Source organism: Oxyura jamaicensis, chromosome 1 (assembly GCF_011077185.1).
Source record: "Oxyura jamaicensis isolate SHBP4307 breed ruddy duck chromosome 1, BPBGC_Ojam_1.0, whole genome shotgun sequence".
Classification (NCBI taxonomy): domain Eukaryota; kingdom Metazoa; phylum Chordata; class Aves; order Anseriformes; family Anatidae; genus Oxyura; species Oxyura jamaicensis.
Genome location: NC_048893.1, coordinates 16,158,491 through 16,177,902, shown reverse-complemented (window position 1 = coordinate 16,177,902; position 19,412 = coordinate 16,158,491). Strand labels below are relative to the sequence as shown.

General features: G+C 35.8%; 1 protein-coding gene across 1 annotated transcript in view; it reads right to left on the bottom strand.

Moving 5' to 3' along the window:
* The window catches only part of TBC1D22A (TBC1 domain family member 22A), a 175,064-nt gene that overhangs the window by 42,326 nt on the left and 113,326 nt on the right, over window positions 1-19,412 (bottom strand). Inside the window, exon 12 of the mRNA XM_035343577.1 lies at window positions 67-162. Within this exon, the coding sequence (XP_035199468.1) occupies window positions 67-162 (96 nt within the window). The remainder of the gene's footprint in view (window positions 1-66; window positions 163-19,412) is intronic.

The following is a 19,412-nucleotide window of genomic DNA, read 5'->3' as shown; positions in this document are numbered from 1 at the left end:
TAATAAATTCTGACCTGTGCTTAAAATTTATCCCCAGATTTTTGTATTACAGAACTCTTCACTTACCTGAAAATCTTTTTCTTCCAGGATCTCCTTCCTCCACCTGACAAGGAAGGCAGCACAGACATACAAGTGAAAGTGAGAAAAACCCTCTGGTTCAGACTGCAAAAAATAAAAACAGTAAAAAAACATTATTTCAATACACAAGTGATGCTTTTGATTAAGATACAACCTGAGTGTATTTTTATGATGTTCACTACTATCACAACTAGTGTTACACAATTGTCAGCTAAATCTCTTTCTTTTCATATCACAAACACGTTTGTATTTATCTGTGACAAACCTAGGTATACCTGGTATGTAGGTATTACCTGTGAGTGGAATTAAGGAGAGGTATGAATCTACTTCTAATACTTACATTCATTCTTTTCAGATGTGTTTATCACATTTCGGAAGTTACCCAGTAGCTTGGATCTGTCCTGAAATGCCATACTATCCATATTGTGGCATGAATGTATGCTTCATCTCCATTATTAGGAGCGTGATACCTCCATTTGAAATTAAGTTTTCCTGTTATGAATTCTACTGTAGCAAACTACTAGAGCATTTTAAAACTATGGTCTATAGTTTTTAAAACCAAAAGTTGGTCTGTATTTGACTGAATTAAATGTTTTTACTAAAAAAAAAAAAAACAATCCTTGTAACACAAAATATTAACAACTCTTATTTTTATTCTGATCTGCAGCTTTCCGTTCTAGTTCAAGTCAGCAGACACAGTCACTTTATAGCCAGCCCTTTCTTCTCCCCAAAATTAAGATCTCTTAAGTATACCTAACAGTTCAGGTAAATTTATGGCGCTGCTTTAAAAAATTTCATTGAGCAAGTTTCCTTGTATTACCACATTTATGTTACATTTTATTTTCATTTCCACTAAGAACTGAAAAAAATACTAATTTATTTATGTTCAATTATCAATGTGATGATTGGGAACTAATGCTACATAAAGTCTCATTAAAATAGCATTTAAAAACAGTAATTATGAAATTAAGCTCAGATTCTGCCAAATATAGGGGTATTTAAACAGTGATATCTAAATATTTTAAAGATTTATTAGATCTTATAAAATTATAGCATTTTTTATATATTCTCTACTGGTCATTTCAGAATTGCAATTTACTTTTTAGAAAAATACAGTGTTCTGGCTCAAGTAAAGTAAGTGAACTGAAACAACTTATTATGCAAAACATAACACCGTAATATAAAATTTATTTCCATTTAACCTAGAAGTGCACAATACTTAAAATATTCCACGTAATATTTGTAACAGTACAATGAAGTAATCTTAATGCAATCAGAAGTGGAGAAGGAAAAATATTCTTCTCCTTCTTTTCCTTTTTCTCCACCCCTGACTAACAAAAGTGCAGCTATTTTAGCGTCCTACAGACGGTAGTACACTAAACACCATGTTAGCAGATACATAAACTATAAATCATCCTGTGCATATCGATAAGAATTAAGAATAGGGATAATGCCAATTATTTTCAAGTTTAGTTTTAAGTTTAAAACTGCAGTTTGAACTGAAAGTACTTAATTTTTTGAACCAGAAAAGGAAGAACATTCCTGTGATATTTTTGCTATTCTAGGAAGAAGATATACTTGAATAACACAATAAATTAGCACAATGTAAAATCCCAGGACACACAAAGCATATGGTAATTTTGACTAGAACTCTCTAGGGTTTATCTTAATCAGCAAATTCAAAGTAAAGTCCAATTTACCATATTAAAACTAGAGTTTTAGAGAATCATGTACTCCTGAAAAGTCTACATCTTTTACTTTAGAGTTGGCATTTCCCTTGAGATGGAAAGTTAACATATGTAAAAGCATAAATTGTATCTCAAAAAGACATACTTGAAAGAGAAGTGGTGCTACCGCTTACACTATCAGATATTATTATGGCAATATTTAAATATTTAAACACAACTCTAAAAATGCAGAAAACCAATTCAAAGAAAACAACCCTTCTCCTACTTTATGCTGTAAATAAATTTGCAGAACATGCTGGTTTGTTTGTTTGTTTTTAATCAGTCTGAAAATAATCTTTTATAACCTAAGTAACGATCCATTATAAAATTTCTCCTTCAAAGAATCTCTACCTGAAGAGCATGGCACCAGCCTAATCATTTGTCATCAAACAGGAAAGGAGGGAACAAGGAAAAAGCAGGTTATGGGATGGAGGCAAATAAAGGTAGATTGAGACTGCTGGAAAGTTACAAAAAAATACAGAAATACTGCAGAGGATAGATAAGGGAAGAGGAAGACTCTTTTTACAGATGAAGTAGGAGATAATCTGTAGGAAGGAAAAAATAATTTAAAGTATTAATTATAAATCAGGATATTTTATGGATTGGATTATTTGTTATCCTAGTTGAAGGAAATAAAGGTTTGTCTTTCCTCAATCCCATCACATGAGCAAAAAATGAGGGAACTAGAAGGAAGTTGCTTTGGTGTTAATACATACACAGCCTGTTTTCTGCTCCCCAGTCTTCCAACAATGTATGGGTTCTTGAAACACATAGGGAAGAAGGGAGGATTAAAGACATCTACCCGGAGATTAAAATGACACCTTCAAAGTAAGTTTACAGTAGCTGTTGACAAAATCATTAATCTTGCTACCTGTTATACAGACTCACATAAAAAAAAAAATAGTAGCCAAATCAGATCATCATAGTATACTTGTTCTGACAATCTAGGATTCTGATTCTGAGCCCAAAAGTTCAGTCTGCTGTAACATAACAAAGAGAATTCTTCCAGAGAAAGTCAGGTTAGTGTCTTTAAAAAATTAACAGCAAACAACCCAAAAACTGCAGTAATGAAAATCGAAAGTGTTTCTGAGGCACTGCAGAAAAATATCTGGAATTACATAAAAACCTGTGCTTTTTCTTGAAATTTTTCTCTTCAACCTTTTTTTCTCCCAGTACAATTTTCTTCAGTGCTTTTAAATGAAACCGAATAGGTTCAAATATGCAATTCATTAGAGAAAAAAATGCATATCCCCCTATAGATTTAAAAACTCATCATGTTTCAGAGATAAGTCTCGGCAACAAAGTATCCAATGGATAGTTTTAGACAGTTTTGGAAATTGAGTAAAACAGCTAATGCATAATTGCCTTTTCTAACACCTGCTACCTATTATACTTTTCCATTTGTAGCTTTTGAAGTTGCAAACTGTGTGATCTCTAAATGTACATAAATGCAGAGTACATGCTAGAAGCTATTTAAAATCAAATGTAAACAATGACCTTGATTTAAATATTTTAGCAAAAGATCTCAAGACAGATGTACAACCCTCCAGAAGACTTATTTTGAACGTATCACAGACAACTCAGGGCACATTATCTAAGCACCATCTGTCATTATCAATAAAAATCAGTTAGATTGTTAACGTCACAAATATCTCATTGCCCTGCAAACGCTGGATCTCCTCTACAGCTGAAATGAGAGGCATTCTTCATACTGCACTCCCCAAGTTTCCTTATTTAGACAATCAGTGGAAGAATGCAAATCTTTTTGGATGAACAGATTGATTACTGCCTGGTCAATGAATGGTCTAACTTGCCTCCCATACCCTGGATACTTCAATGTTTAGGAAGGGTATGTACATTTGTTGAGAGTAAATATAATACATGATTAAGTACCTGGAATGATTAAAGCCAGGAAACTGTGCCTGTGCTATGTATTAAAATACCACATTTAACTCTCACACAATAGTTCAGAGTTAAGGACTTTAGCATTTTATGATTACAGATGAATATATATAAATATATTATGAATACAGATGAATAACTTTATGTAACTCATAGAATTTACTGTATTACAAAGAGAAGACAACTTAGATGTAAAGAGGCTAAAGTCATTTTTCCCAAAATATGTAATATTTTCTTTAGATTTAAGGTAGAAAAGGAGAAAAGCCAGTGCAGGATCACAATGGAAAGTGGAATGTGTTGGCTGCTCTTCCAAGATTCACCTCTCCCATCACCTGAGAGCTCCAGTTTCCTAGGCACAGACTCAATGTACTGTCAAAACTAAGACTCCAGTCCGAGAAGCAACACAGCACCAGCACACCACACAAAGGTCCACCTAGGTAGCTTTCCTGCCACCAGGAATGACAAACAGCAGATGACTAGGAAACGGTGTAAGAGTACAAGCACAAAGCAGAACCTTCCCAGAATACTCTTCCATCTCTTAATGATTTCATGCTCAGAGATGTCCTTACGCAAGTGGTAGAATATTTGCATTTAATAGCTGTTAATGGATTTGTCATCACTTATCTGTCCAACACTTTCTGTAACTGAATACAATCATACAACTACATAATGATATCTTGTTCTTCTTTCCTTTCCCAATAATTTATAGTGTGTTTTTTTTTTTTTTTCTTTCTTTCTTTCTTTCTTCACTACTGTTGAGCTGGTATTTTCCTTATGCATTGAGTGTTGAACGCTATTTTGAAGTGCATAGCTGTACAGGCAAAGCTAGGATTCACATGCACAATATCAGTTTATGTTTGTTCACATGGAATTTCATGTACTGTGTACTGCCTGGCTGTTTTTGAAAACATCAAGTCCTACAGCTCCTTTCTGCCAGCCTTTATTATTCTGAATAACTTAGTGTTGTCAACAAATTTTGTTGTCTCACTCCTGTATCCCTTTTCCAACCGCTTCAATCGAAAAAGCTAAAGCCTCATCAAAAACTGTAAAATATTACGTTATTTTCCTTAATTTTGAGACCTTCCTACTTACTCCTACCATGTTCTCTAGCTTTCAGTTATTACCCAGACAAGGAAATTCCCTTTAATTCCACAGCAGTGTTATAAAAATACCTATTAAAAAGATTTGTTTTTATTGAGTTAGCACATTTTCGATTGTCTTCTAATATTGCTTTTATCCCACCCTATTCCCAGAGGGACGAATCTAAAAGAAACAAGTGGTCAACAGCCCTTGTCTAAAATTAATCTAATCCAACAATAAACACAGCAACAAAGTTGGAGATACATCTTGTAAAAATAAAACACAACTTTACTTATAGGTCAGACCTAAAAGCAACTGTTCCTAATTCAAGCACTTATCAGTTAATAGGAAAATTTATGAGTCTGTTTCATTTTTCCATTAAAATCAAATCTGATCTAAACAAAATTCACAGCACTTTAAAATCTGTAATGGAAACTAACATTTTCAAGTCAAGACAGCAAGCCAGTAAAAATACAATGTAAAAGTTATTACACCTCAATCCTTACTCCTTCCAGTAAATTCCTTACAGAACAACTGGTTTTGTTTGTTTAAATCCTTGCAAGAACTGTGTTCACAATTCTTATCTCTGCTAGGATTGTTCAAAAAATTATCTTACAATGTTATATTAGATTTGGCAGATGTATGCTGAATGCTAGACCAGTTTTCATAAAAATTTAGTAGCTGGCCTCTCTGATCTAGTTAACAGCTTGGCAGCGGTTCCCAAAAGAAAACTTGTGCTGTTAAATCCCAGTCACAAGGAACACATACCACTGCTGGACTTCTTTTGGATCGATATTTTGCCTTGTAAGGATGTTCCATATAGCACGTAAAATTTATGGTAAGACTATTAATCAATATCAAATACAAATGGGTGCTATTGATAACTATTTACTTGATTTATTCAGTCTCTCATTAACCATTACTTTAAGGAGCATCTAATATAACTTTCCACAGTAGCTTGTACTTTGAGAACAGAGGTTAAATCCTCTTCACTTGCTAATACTTCAGTTCAAATAGAATAAAAAATAAGTAATGTCAAGTGCATATTTGACTTTTTGTCCTAGCCTTTCCAGAATTAAACTGTGGGAGGAAAAAAATAAAATAAAAATCAGCGTTCCACATTTGGTTCATTTAAAGAATTCATCGTGAATGGCCAGGATGTCAAGTGGATGCTCACTCACGGAGGTACCTTCACATCCAATACTGAAACGTGTCTTTCTTTTACAGTTATTTTTCTTCTCGTGGGTGGCAGTTTATTAGCTTCACATACAGGAAAAGTGCTAGATCTTAGCAAAGGAATGGAGCTTTTTGTACAACTCTCTTATACTTCTTTCTTGCTAAATTTACAAAAGAAGAGGGAACAAGGCAGTTTTCTCAGAAAATGCCTTTGATGTAAAGGTAACGCTGAACTCTATGCAAGGAGAACAATTACATTTTGGAACACTTATTTCCCGTGCTTCTTTGAAAAGAACCTACATATGCACAGAAGGAAGAATTATACGCAGTTACCTGCAAGAAAGCATGTTGATTTCTTTTCTGTAATTTGCCATGTTAATAAGCCCTTTCTCAGCTGCTGTGAAGAATGACCATTAGTTGTTCTTTGTACTTATTGCAAAAAATATTACATTTACCTGGCTGCTTTGAATTTTAACAAAGCATAAGGCAAGAAGCTTCCATTTTAACTACTAGCTAGGGGTAGGCAGAACACAGCAAGAACAGAGACGTGGCAATGTGAGCATAAATTCTGCCATGATAGTCAATCATTGCAATTTTAACTAACAACTTGCAATATAATGGTGATATTTAAAACTCAAGCTACTATTCTTAATTTTGCGTCCTCTAGTAGGAAAAAACAAAATAATATATTTTCTGAAAATTGTTTTTTTTTTTTCCAATGCAAATATTTAAGATGAAAACCTCCTAATTTGTTTAGAGATGAGAAGAGCATAACCAGCAGCAAGAACTAATGGATCTACTCTACGACGGTGTCAGTGCATTAGCAAATAACAACCACATAACATTACAAGCCCTCATCAACAACACTGGATAATTTATACTGTTTAGGTTTTAGAAAGTGGTTGATTACTTACAGCTATATGTTATTTTGTTCACTCGAGTTAACGTATTAAAGTATTTTGGTTAGGGCCATTAATATGATGCCAAATTGTTTTGCCAAGTCATGGCATCGTGTAATCTCTAAAGCAGAGGATCCCTATGTAATTAACACTGAGCATCACTATGCCTGTTATTGCAGGAAAATCTAAGCCTGTAGCTATTTCCCAGAAAATTCATTTTGCATCCTTAATTTACTCAGATGCCCACCACCATAACTTAAAATCAAAGAGTTTTCTCTCAATGTGTGAGAAAAGTCATGGAAGTAGGGACTGAGCATAAAAGCAAAAGTAACAGATTAGTAGCCCCCCAGCACAGATGAACTTAAAGAAAAGCTTTTTTTTTTTTTTTTTAATGAGTTTTAAGACAGATTTGAGTGAAAATTTACAGACAAAATATTTTCAATGACATGCACCTTTGTGATACTAAAACCTTAAGTCTTCTTATATTTTAAGCTAGGCTTAAAGCTGGCCTTCAAGTATTCAGACATTATTGTCCAGCTGGAAAGAAATTTGTTTTGAAGTTTCCTGCTAATTAAAACCACATTCATTATATCTGAAATCATTAACTTAATTTGAAATGAAATATTCAAATTCTCTCTCAAGTTGTGACTTGACACCAATTAGTTGGCCAAAATGTGAAGGAAAAAACACAAAAGCTGTGTCATACTGAAACTGAAGTTGCTTTTATTCACAGAATTCTCCTTAAAGATATGCTTCACCTTAACAAAGCACGTGTTAAATCCCAATCATTAGTAAAACCATGCTGCAACTGAGTTAATTCTGAAGAACTTTGCTTTAACACAAGCCATTTTTACGTAATGTTAACCTGCTTTAAGCAGGGTACGGGCACCATTTACAGCAACTTGCCCATCTGTGAGGAGAACATCAGAAGATGATGTGAATCACCTCCAGATCACACCAACTCCATAACTTGCTTTTACAAGGCAAATGAGCACAAATAAGCGGTGTGAGTAATATTTACTAAATTAATTCCCTATTTCACCTTTTCAATTTCTAAACTATTTACCTCATGCATCATTTTAATTATTTTTGCAGTTCATTCCCAGAGAACCTCGATGCTGAGAAATTAATTAATGGATACAATAGAGAAACTGTCAGCATTGCTTAAAAACAGTTTGAGCACTGGCCTCATTTACATGTATCCTTTTATTCTAAACAAAAGGGCTGCTGAATTTTTTGTATTAAATTGTTAGTTCATTAAGAAGAGCACAATGATATCCTTTTCTGCATATATTCACTGGTTATCACATTTTGCTCAAGTACGTAATCCACGATCAAGACAACCACAAGAGCTTTTAGCTCCAGGATTTCAAATATATATTGAAAGTTGTATAATAGTTGTATAATTGTTTGATTAACTGGCTTTAACGTTATCATACTATTAGCTTTAATAAAAAGTTATTATATTAATTATTCAAAACAGACCTATAAAAAGTAAGAAGTGTTAGGTTACTGCTTCACAAATGGAAAAGATCTTTTGAATAACTGTACAAATGCATATCCCATTTACGCCAAAAGACTAAAACGAAATGAACAACATCTAAATAACAGTATTAAAAGCCAAGAGTTGCTCATTCCAAATTCTCAGAAAACAAAATATGCTTACTGGCACACTGCCAAAATACAACCCAAAAACATCCTCTCGTTGGTTTTAGGCTACCCGTCAGTTGCAGATACATAAGCTTACACTTTCACCTCTGCACAAACACTGGTATTTTGATTGCAACAAACACTGACATGAATGATTCAGGTCATTTGAGAAGGCTGCCCAGAGAGGCTGTGGGGTCTCCTCCTTGGAGATCTTCAGGACATGGTCCTGGGCAGCCTGCTCTGGGTGTCCATTCTTGGGTGGGAGTTGGATCAGCTGGCCTCCACGGGGGCCTGCCAGCCTCAGCCATGATGCTGATAAAAGTCTATTCAGTAACCCAATAAACATATTACTGAATTTTTGTCCAGTGAACAGAAACTCTACAATCCTCAAATTCCCACATCTATACAATCAAGGTATGATCACACCAAAGGAATACATATATGTTTTGTGAAGAATTCTTATTAGATTCTGAACATGAAATAGAATTTTTATCAACACCTCTTGTGTCTAAGAAGAAATAGTAGAACTCTAACTTCTTCTTCATAACAACTACATTACCTACAGTAGTATTCCAATGACTTTGTCTTTCTTTCAAGGAACACACCAGAAGAACTGAGGATTAACAAATACATGTAACACATTCAGACACGTTTTCTGACAGGTGGTCTTGTTGACTAAGAAGATACATGGACAAGATGTACAGAAGTACCAAAAAGGTATCCAGGAGCTATTACCTTCCTTTCCTGTTTTCTAAGCTAACAGAGCTTTCCAATCTTAGTCATGACATGGAGTCAAGAATACCACCCAGGTTTCCAGCACAACCATTATGAAGATACTCAAGATACATCACTAGCTTTTTTTATAACCGTCTCTCACCATTAAACCACATTACATTCTATAAACTAGCAACAAAATCCTTAATTTCTGATCGCCAATATTCCTCTAGAGACTAGGAAATTGCTGGAGCCAGTATTTTCCTCTATTTTCTGGCCTGCAAAAATCTGAACACTTATTCATGAAAATCCTTGCAGAGCACCACTACTTGAATCAGTCTCTGCTTGGGGATGGCAATTTGCCGGAACGTTCAATCTCATCTCATGACGATGATCTAATTGCACCAAGCTTTTCATGACCACATGACTGCTTAACAACATTCCTTGGCCTGGGAGCTTTACGCTTCTTTCAGCTGCTATGAAAACTAACATACTAATACTGCCACAGAAACTGAAGTGGGCAGCTGCTGAATGCAGCAGCATCTTCCCTGTCACTGATTAAACAAAAGTACTACATCTGAAAACATTAGTCAGCTGCTCGTCAGCTCTGTCCAGACACCAGCTCTATAGCTCTGATTGTGCAAAGTTATATAAAAGGGCTGATATCAAAAGCAACTGAAAAGCCAGCACCATTACTCATTCCAAGTACCTGAAAATTGTAGCTTGCACAATATCACAGGTGGAAATGTTAATGATGTATTTTAATTAAATTCATTAGATACTTAATTGCTATTGCCAGGAGCTCGATCTTGTCTGAATGAATAAACTGCTTCTTACCTAAACAGTTAATACAAAAGACTCACCAAGACGATACAATAAAAAAAAAAAACAACTCTTCAGACCATTTCTATTCCCATCCATCAACTGGTTTGCACAGAAGTAGAGTAACAGTGATGACAGGATGCAGCTTTGCTGAATTCTGATCAGAATGAGAAATCCACTGCATGTAATTGACTCAAGCACAATTTTATTAGCTCTAACACAAATATTTCTTCTCAATAACATTATTGTCCTGAAAATGCTGTGATGTCTCAATGGAAGCAGTAACTTCCTTAATACGCACATTTCTCTCAAGACATTGAACCAAGGGAAGCTCTTATCTTCTCAAAATGCTGAAAATCAAACCGTGCTGGACAGCTGAATAATTAAGTCAAAGTCTGCACTAATGATCAATCTTCACATTGTACGACTGATTAAAGACAGCAGCATGAAACAAAAGACACGTGTGAGAATGGCAGCACGCTTACAGAGCAGTCGCAGTTTGTTTTATCAAGGTTGTCTAGAGGGTAACACTACAATCCCCATCTCAGAACCAAAAGTGCTGACTTGACCCAGAAGAGTCCTGCGCAGTTATGGTACAGGAACACTTAAACTTTTCTCCAGCTCAGATGTACCATACTCTTATCATCGATGCTTTTGTAAGCATATAGACTGAAACTGCATTGTTGAAGGAAAAGATTCTACAAGAACATCCTATAGCAGCATGAATGAAGAAAAATGATGGAAAAGTGGGGCAAATTTTAAGGTATTACCAATTGCATATAACTTTTTTTTTTCCTGGAGAGCCTTACTCCACTGCAGATACAGCAGAGCTGTGTAGCTTGGAAAGCCCTCGCTCTACAACAGCTTCTTCTAGACTGACAGCCTGAAGTGACCAGTACAGCTTCATCTGTTTTTCACATGTGACACAACATAACTGGAGTTTGAAGTTTAAGCTATTCAAATCACTTACTGCTGTCAAACACATGCCTTGCCTTTTCTTTCCACCAGCTCTTTTCAGCATTTTCCCACTAACCCATTCTGGTATTAGAAGGGTCTGGTCCACGAGCACCTTGAGACACTTCTGATAGGTGGCAAAACAAACAGTGCCGTGCTTACTATCTCCACGACTTTAAGCAGCTCAAAACAGGAATCGCAGAAGCACAGAATCATTTATCTTGGAAGACTAAGTTAAGATCATCAAGTTCAACCACTAAGATAGCTTTGATCCAAAGAAAAGCTTTTCTTTTAGCACAGGACACACAGTCTTCAGCAGAAAATTAACGTGAAAGCATAATACCAGTCCTACTGAAACAACGTGAGCACTGTATCCTGCATTAGATTCCTAAACACTGCGCAAAATTTTCAGAAACATCTTACAATTGATTTAATTTAAGCCTTCAAGAAGTAATAAACAATACCTGCAATGGTTTAAAAAAAATCAGTAAAAGAAATAAGAATGCATTTCCATTTCATTTTCTTCAAATCTCCTTTACGAAGTTGTAACAAGCACTAGTTGGACAACCATGAAAAAAAATCACAGTGCAAAGCTTCAGGAAGAATTTTATTAACAAAATGAAAGAAACAAATATTTACCAAAATAACAATTCAGCCTCTAGGAAATTACAAGAGAAACCAAACCAAATATTGTCTACCCAAGATGTGAACTAAAATAATAGATATTAATAGATGTATATCAAAATATGATTTGACTTCATCTGTCCTATATAATAATATTCAGCTTCCTAATATTTTTCAAATTAAACTGATTTTCCCTACATGATTTTGCTTATACCAGTGAAGATTGGTCTGAGCAGTATTATATTTTTTTTGCAAAAACCAAACTGCTCTGAACTTTTAGGCTGTAAAACTTGACTAGAATTTAATGCTCAAATGCTGGAAAGCAGGATGTTATACTGTATGTTCAAACATCCACTGAAGTCAAAGCTGATGTTTTATTAGCTCAGACATCATTTAAACTCCAGACACAGATTCCTTTGGTACCTAGCTACAACATTTTAAGCACAGTTTACCTTTAAGACCTTAAAGACCATCCAGTTCCAACCCCCTGCCATAGGCAGGGACACCTCCCACCAGAACAGGTTGCTCAAAGCCCTGTCATCCCCAGTTACTTGGTGTATGTTGCTATTCCTTGACTTCCAACCCCCCTAAGCTGTTATCCAAAAGGTAAAGGATGTAGAAAGATAAAATAAAACATAAAATACATTTACTATAGATATTCTGTGCCTTTAAAAAAATTGCAAGCAGAGATTTTATGATGGCCTGTACTGATCACCTAGTATCATTTTGGAAAACGGTTTTCCATATAAGTCATTATTCAAGCTAGTGTTGAAAACCTACCACTATAAAATCTCTGCTAGCATGGAATGGCTCCGTGGAAAGATGCAGCTATACTGACACAGTTTTTAGCTCATTCCAGTCAATGTGGAGACAGTGCAGCGCTGTTAATTGGAAGTAATGTGCTCCAGCCAACCTGTGTGCATTCCAAAAGGAGCAGCTCACCTGACATCCTGCTTCAGATTTATACACTCAAGAGAGTCCCTGAGACACGTACAGACTGTGTGTCCAGATGCAAGGATAAGGTTCAGGGATAGAAAGAGCGGTGTTAAATAATTAACTGATTCTAGGAGTTTTACAATTCTCAAAACAAGATATGTGCTAATGAAGATAAATCCTGGACACTCTTCAAGAATCCATATTTGCCCACAAAACTTACAGACAGCAGGGACTCTATCAAGAACATTTCTACAGCTGCTGATTTTTCATGTTATCTCAATTGTAGTAGACAAATTAGAATAAAAGAAATGAAAAATGAAACATCAAAAAAAAACAGAAATGTACTGCAATCGTACATTTACTCTACGCTTGAATATTTAACAAAGGTGATATGACAACATGCAACAAAAATGTATTTCAAATTGTATTTTTATAGGAATCCCTGAAAAAATTAATTATGAAATTATTAAAAAAAAAAAGTTGGCTTATTTAAAAATAAAACAACCGCTATACTCAACTTTTCAGGAAATATTTTTCCTTAAGTACTAGACTGAAGCTAAAACATGCCTAAGAAACAACTTTCTCTATCTGCAATCTAAGCTTTAAAAAAGCATCATTAATGAAAGTTGTTTATAGCTTTCAGAAAGGACAGATTGATTTGTTTTCCCACTAACACACAGCTTTTCTGCAGGTTTGATAAATTACTACAAAGAAAGAATGAATCTAGTTAGAAGAAAAAAGCCTGTTTATTAGCAAAGAGGAAGACTATTAGAACTTAAAGCCTCAACTACGAAAAGATATTCTGGAACAATGTATAAAATTTTTTAACCTACATAAGAATTTATTAAAGCGTATTCAGAAGATGCATTTTCTATTGGCCTGACCTGTGTTTTGTATTTTATACACAACTTCTCTCAATTTATAGAAAGAAAAGAAAATAGTAGACTGCTGAGGTTATCTGACCATTTTTATCCATATCTTTTTGCAAAAGAGAAAAAGTAATTGAATTGACAGTACTTAAACAAAGAAGCAAAAAAGCACAAGCATTTCAGCTGTTATCTCTGTTGCCCTATCTACTAGATCATGTTTACAATCTGAAATAAACTTACCTATTTCTGCCCAGAATGCAAGAAACCTGCTGTACAGCTTTTTATATCTATTTAACTTATTCAAGGTATTGCAGTTTCCTAAGTCACTGCATAGAAGTTGCATTTTCAACACTATTTATTGTGTTTCATAAAAGTTCCATTAGAAACAAATTCAGAGCAGATGTAAATTGGAGGTATCATTTTCATTTATTACTTTTCCTAATACCTTTTTCATTCAGAGGTATCAACACAAACTCCAGAATTAGTCATTGTTCTCAAAGACAGATAAAGGACAAAAAGAATCACAGCATACAGACTCTAATTATTGTCATCTATCAACAACAATAGAAGATACACTGCAGCCATACAACGCAGTGTACGGTAACCATATGGATGTTTATGGTGATCTAATTTAACAGTATTGTGCAAGATTGGAGGTTTGATATGTGGGTTATATTTCTCTTCAAAAACAGACACTGGGAGGTCACGAGGATGCCTCCAGAGGGAAAGGGAGATCCTGTTAGAGCTTCCCTTCAGAGCTGCTGGTGACACTTGGGAAGGAAAGGGTCCAGTGACAAAAGTGAAGGGCAAAACAAAAAATTGTGGGGGAGAACTCTAGGGCTTCAGCAACCAGAGCCAGGAAACCTGATGAGAGGATCAGGAAGCAACCAGAGCTTAATAAAACAGATCTTGTGGAGATGAGGGAGGACTCTGAGGAGCTTGCTAGTACTCAGAAAGACTTTAAGGGCACAGCTACAGCAGGATTTTGGTTTGGATCACAAGCATTTTTTTGAAATACATCTCTCAGGAATTCACATGTACATTCACATTTTCATTATGGTGCAAACTATGTGAAAAACAATCATGGCTTGCACTGTAGAGTTTTGTTCTACGCCTCCACTCCTATTGCACTGTACCATTTGCCAACCCAGACAAAGTCAAATCTGAAAACAAACCTGCCCTACAAAGATGCACCGAACAGGAGTAAAGTTGCCTACAAATTCCTTTTAATTCCCCTTTAAACTAGTCAAAAATTCTATTTAATATACCACTTCTAAATTATATTTAATGAAACCTACCCTTCAGACAATTTTAAAAGCCTTTTTTCAAACGTTTTCAGGTGAAAGAGGAGGAGCTGTGTTAACCCACGTCCTGCTGAGGACCTGTAGTACAGGCAGGTAAGATCTATCCTCTTTCACATGATGCAATTCCTACAAAGTTCTTGTATCTTCTATTTCTATCATCACTTGCAAACATAGTAGAAAAAAAATGGCAGTCAGATTGGGAATTTGACATGTTTCACCATATTCTCTCTGCAAGAAAAGACAATCAGACAACCAAAGTATTTTAGTTTCAAAAAAGTTCAGCCAAACTAAACCATGGAAGAGTCTGTGATTTTATCTCAGCCATCTGCTCAGTTTATAAGCAAGGAACGTTTGATACATTGGAACAAATTCAAAGTCTTCAATCTGCCTCCAATGGCAAGAAAAAAGAGGATACTGCAGTGCAAAAGACAGTAAAAACTGGATTTCCATAATTTCCTGGAGTAGTCAAACACCTTTTCACTCCAGACTAAAACAGAATATCATGCCCAAATTTTCTTTATTCTGCTGTCCAGAACTAGAGAAATACTACGATCGCTGCTCCTACAACACTTAAAAATAAATTGAAGATTTCTCAGCACTCCGAAGTCAAACGGATACCACTATCTTCCCTCCAGGATAAGCGAGCATAGCTAATTCATAATTATCATCACATACTTTTGTTGTTCACTCTCTGTAAGACAGCATGGACATACACAATTGCTAGTCCAACCTCCAGCAGTAACCCTATTCATCCGTAATCTTGTGAGCCTTTCCAATGGCCCTACTACTTGACTTCAATCAGCTGTAAAGCTCCTTTATTCTGTTATCACATCAGTGTGAGGGAATGAATGCCAAGGATTGAATGCCCTCCTAAAGGAGCGCAGTCATGCTGTTAGAATAGCAATGAGCTTCATCTGACACTGCTCAACACGTTCCTTCCCACTCCCTCACTCTTGCAGAGGAAGGCATGCATGACAAAAATAAATATCTGTTCGGTGCAAACGCTAAAGAACCTATCTCCAGAATAATATACTAAATAGAGCATATAGCAGTTTAATAGAAAGTGTTTAAAGTTAATATAAACAATGCAATTATTAACAGTTACCGACAGCACTTGTGTTCCATTTGTCAGAAGAAAGGGATGGGTGGAATAATTATTCTACAAGTGAGAGAGATTTGGAATTTCAATAGAGAGTGCCTTGTCTATTAATAGACAATTCTTCTTAAGCTTTTTAATTCTCCTGATGCAAGAACCTAAGCGTAGAATTGTTCTCACTCATTACAATAAGGAGAAGAAAACAAGAAATACAATCCAAACCCGGATGGTTGTCGATATTTTAAGCAGAATCTTTTGGTAGCTCAGTCTGTCTCCTTCCCATTGCATTTACTGTTGTGAACATTGCCTTACCCAAAACACGGGGTTCAGCCTGGCATGATACCTCTGCTGGTGTACCCCTCAACTCTAGACTACCACGTCTACAAAGCTATCAGACAAGTCAGGCGGGAAGCTGAACTGTCAGTCATAATTTAAGGTTGCTTTTTAGGACTCACTGGGACAAAGTTTTTGCTGTTTTTAGTTTCAAAAACATCAGCAGCACTCAACCATGACAGTAAGCTGTGCTTTAACAGGAAGAACAAAAGCGCATCTTTCTAGCTCAGGAATATTGGTGGCTTTCACTGGCAAATGCATCGTAAAAAGCTTTAGGTAAATTTACATTTCCATGGTCAGTTAGAATAAAAACATTTTCCAAACAGCTATAAAACAGTATTTTTCCTCTGTAAGTGTTGTTTCTACTAAATATCTCTTTTAAATTTCAATCAAATTTATTACTAATGGTACCGAAAAACCAACACAATCTTAAATTCTGTTTATACTTCTGTTTCTGTATATACTAAGGCATTTTCATTGGAATTCCTCATTATTTTTTTTAAAGTCTTCCTTGCATGTGAGCGTATTTAAATTTCTACGCTTTTCCACCAAAGACCAAGAGAAGGGGTGACGCTGTAATCTGCTGAATGTCTTTTATTATTTAACCAGCAGCAGCTTATATGAATAGGGCACTACATTCATCGGTCCATTTTAGAGCAAAGAATAGAATGAAATCTCTCTGCTGTAAAGCATCTGTCAGCATCATCTCCTACTTGAAGAAGTAATCTTTGTAATCCCCTTCTTAGGGATAATGCATTGATATGGCAAGTGAGTTGGGCTTCTGAACACAGTAGAACATGAGCTGACATCTCAGCAGCCACTCAACGAGCGAGTCAACTGATGACATTTTCACTAGGAGTTGCAATGATCCTGTGACACAAACAGCAACTTTTCCAGTAGGAATGTTTTAGATATTGTCTCCTGTACCTCCCAGTCACTAAGAAAAGATCAAAACTCAGCAGAAGCATCTACTGAAGGTGTTCCCCAGCAGAAGTACATAGCTGCAGTTACTGCTTCTTCTGTGGTGCTAGACTGCAGAACATAGCATGCTGGTGACAGCCTTTGTAAGCAATGCACACAGAGAACTCTCAGCCAAGGAAGAGAAGCATCAAGACAAATTATTAAAGGCACCTTTTTTCCTTTTTTTTTTTTTTTTTTTTTTTTACTGTGAGCAACAAAAAAGCATTGTAACTATTATACTAGCTATAGTCTAACCAATAGTTATTAGAACATGCAGGCAGTAAAACCAAACCGTGGAGATGGTCATGAGAGAAATGAGTGCTTCCAACGCGGCCGCTCAGACACCTCTCCCAACACCTGCCTCCTCTCACAGCACACAAGCTGCTCCTCCATTGTGCAAACACTCCCAGTGACAGGAGGAGAAGGAAGCAAGCACAGCTCACACACAGTTTCAGGACACAACACTATCCAAAAGGACTAGGCTGTGCCAAAAGCAGACTCCAGGAAGACACACGCTTGAGGAGCTGAAGTCTTTCCAGGGTGACAACATGCTGGTTTTACACTACATTAATGAACACCTGAGCATCAGTTTCAGGACTTAGCATGAGACTAAGGATGTAGTTAGCCACGTTCTTTAGCAAAGAATTCTTCAGGAAGCTTACTTCCACATATGTTCAACTTCATACCTCCAAGAGCTTTTTCTAAATATGGAGAGTTTTCTGAATCACTATTTACTTTTGTTCCTGAAAGCAGTGAAGCAGAATAAGGACAAAGTGGGGGAAAAAAGTTCATTGGTGAGTAAACTATATAATGAAGATTTAACTCCAAGAGGTCTACTTTTTTTTTTTTTTTTTTCCAGATCCTGGCAAAATTTTTGCAAATAACACTAGGAAAAAAACAATTATAGCAACAACTTCACTAATCTGGAAAAGCTAGATAGAATACAGTGAACAGCTTAAATCACAGAAATTCAACTCTAAAAGAAAACCGATACTTGTGACATTTTAATACCCGAATGAGTAATTGCTAAATTCCTCATACACAAGTCTTTCATGGAGACTAAAATTTTCTACTGTAAAAGCACCTGTAATATAACTCTACTTTTGCATATTTTTTTTAATGACTTAGACTAAGCAATATGATGGAAAACTTAATAATGCAGTATTTAATTCTACCAAAAAGGAACACACTGGAAAAAAAAAATCAATATGGCTTTAAAGAAGAAATTCTTCACTCAGAGGGTGGTGAGGCACTGGCCCAGGCTGCCCAGAGAAGCTGTGGCTGCCCCATCCCTGGAGGTGTTCAAGGCCAGGCTGGATGGGGCTTTGGGCAACCTGGCCTGGTGGGAGGTGTCCCTGCCCATGGCATGGGGGTGGGACTGGGTGAGATTTTAAGGTCCCTTCCAACCCAAACCGTTCTGTGAGTCTATGATTCTATGACTAAAAATGATGAAATAACTTCCTTAGTTTCCCTTGATTTTACACTAAGTTCAGCAGGATAGCGAAGCATGTCAACACAACTGTTTTATTTAGAAAGTTTAAATACAAGACAGCTGATTTCTCCTACCCTCTGCTTTTTCTTCTCCCACCCCCTCACCAAAGGAGTAACATCAAGTTTTCTACTAACCTTGTAAAACAATATGAATGTCCTTTCTGTAGTATTTTGAGGATGTTGTTAAGTTTAAAATTAAAGGAATACTTTCAAATATATGTGCTATCTAAATCCACATAAGACTGACATTAATATTTTTTGAAGAATAAAATGCTTTCAAGATCTGTCTTGTAAGAATGTGGAACTATGTAGGATACAAATAGTGAAAAACTGGATTACTGGAAACTCTGAAGCCCAAATCTGATGTTTACTTGAGACCAGAAAAAGAGAGCAGTGAAGACAGACATATAGGAACAAAAGTCAGCCCTTGTCATTGTGAGCAGTCCTAGCACCTTAAAGAAACCATCTTGTGCCTTGAATAAGGGTTTATTCACATGAAAAGGCTAACCCATCACAATCCCTCCCCTCCCCAAATACAGTTTTGATGAATAATTGTTTGTCTAATTACAGGCTTTCTCGACTTAACTGGAAAACAAAAGATATTTGCCTACAGTACAAATAAGATTTTATATTAAATATTTGTATTATTTTTTTATCCTTAGAGTTGTGACCAAATGAGGAAGTTTGATTTCCCTACTGGGTTACACTATCAAGTGATGGAATAAAATGTACAAGAAAGCAAGCGCAGATGGAAAAAATGGAAATACTAAGGATGGTACATTTCAGAATAGTGCCTT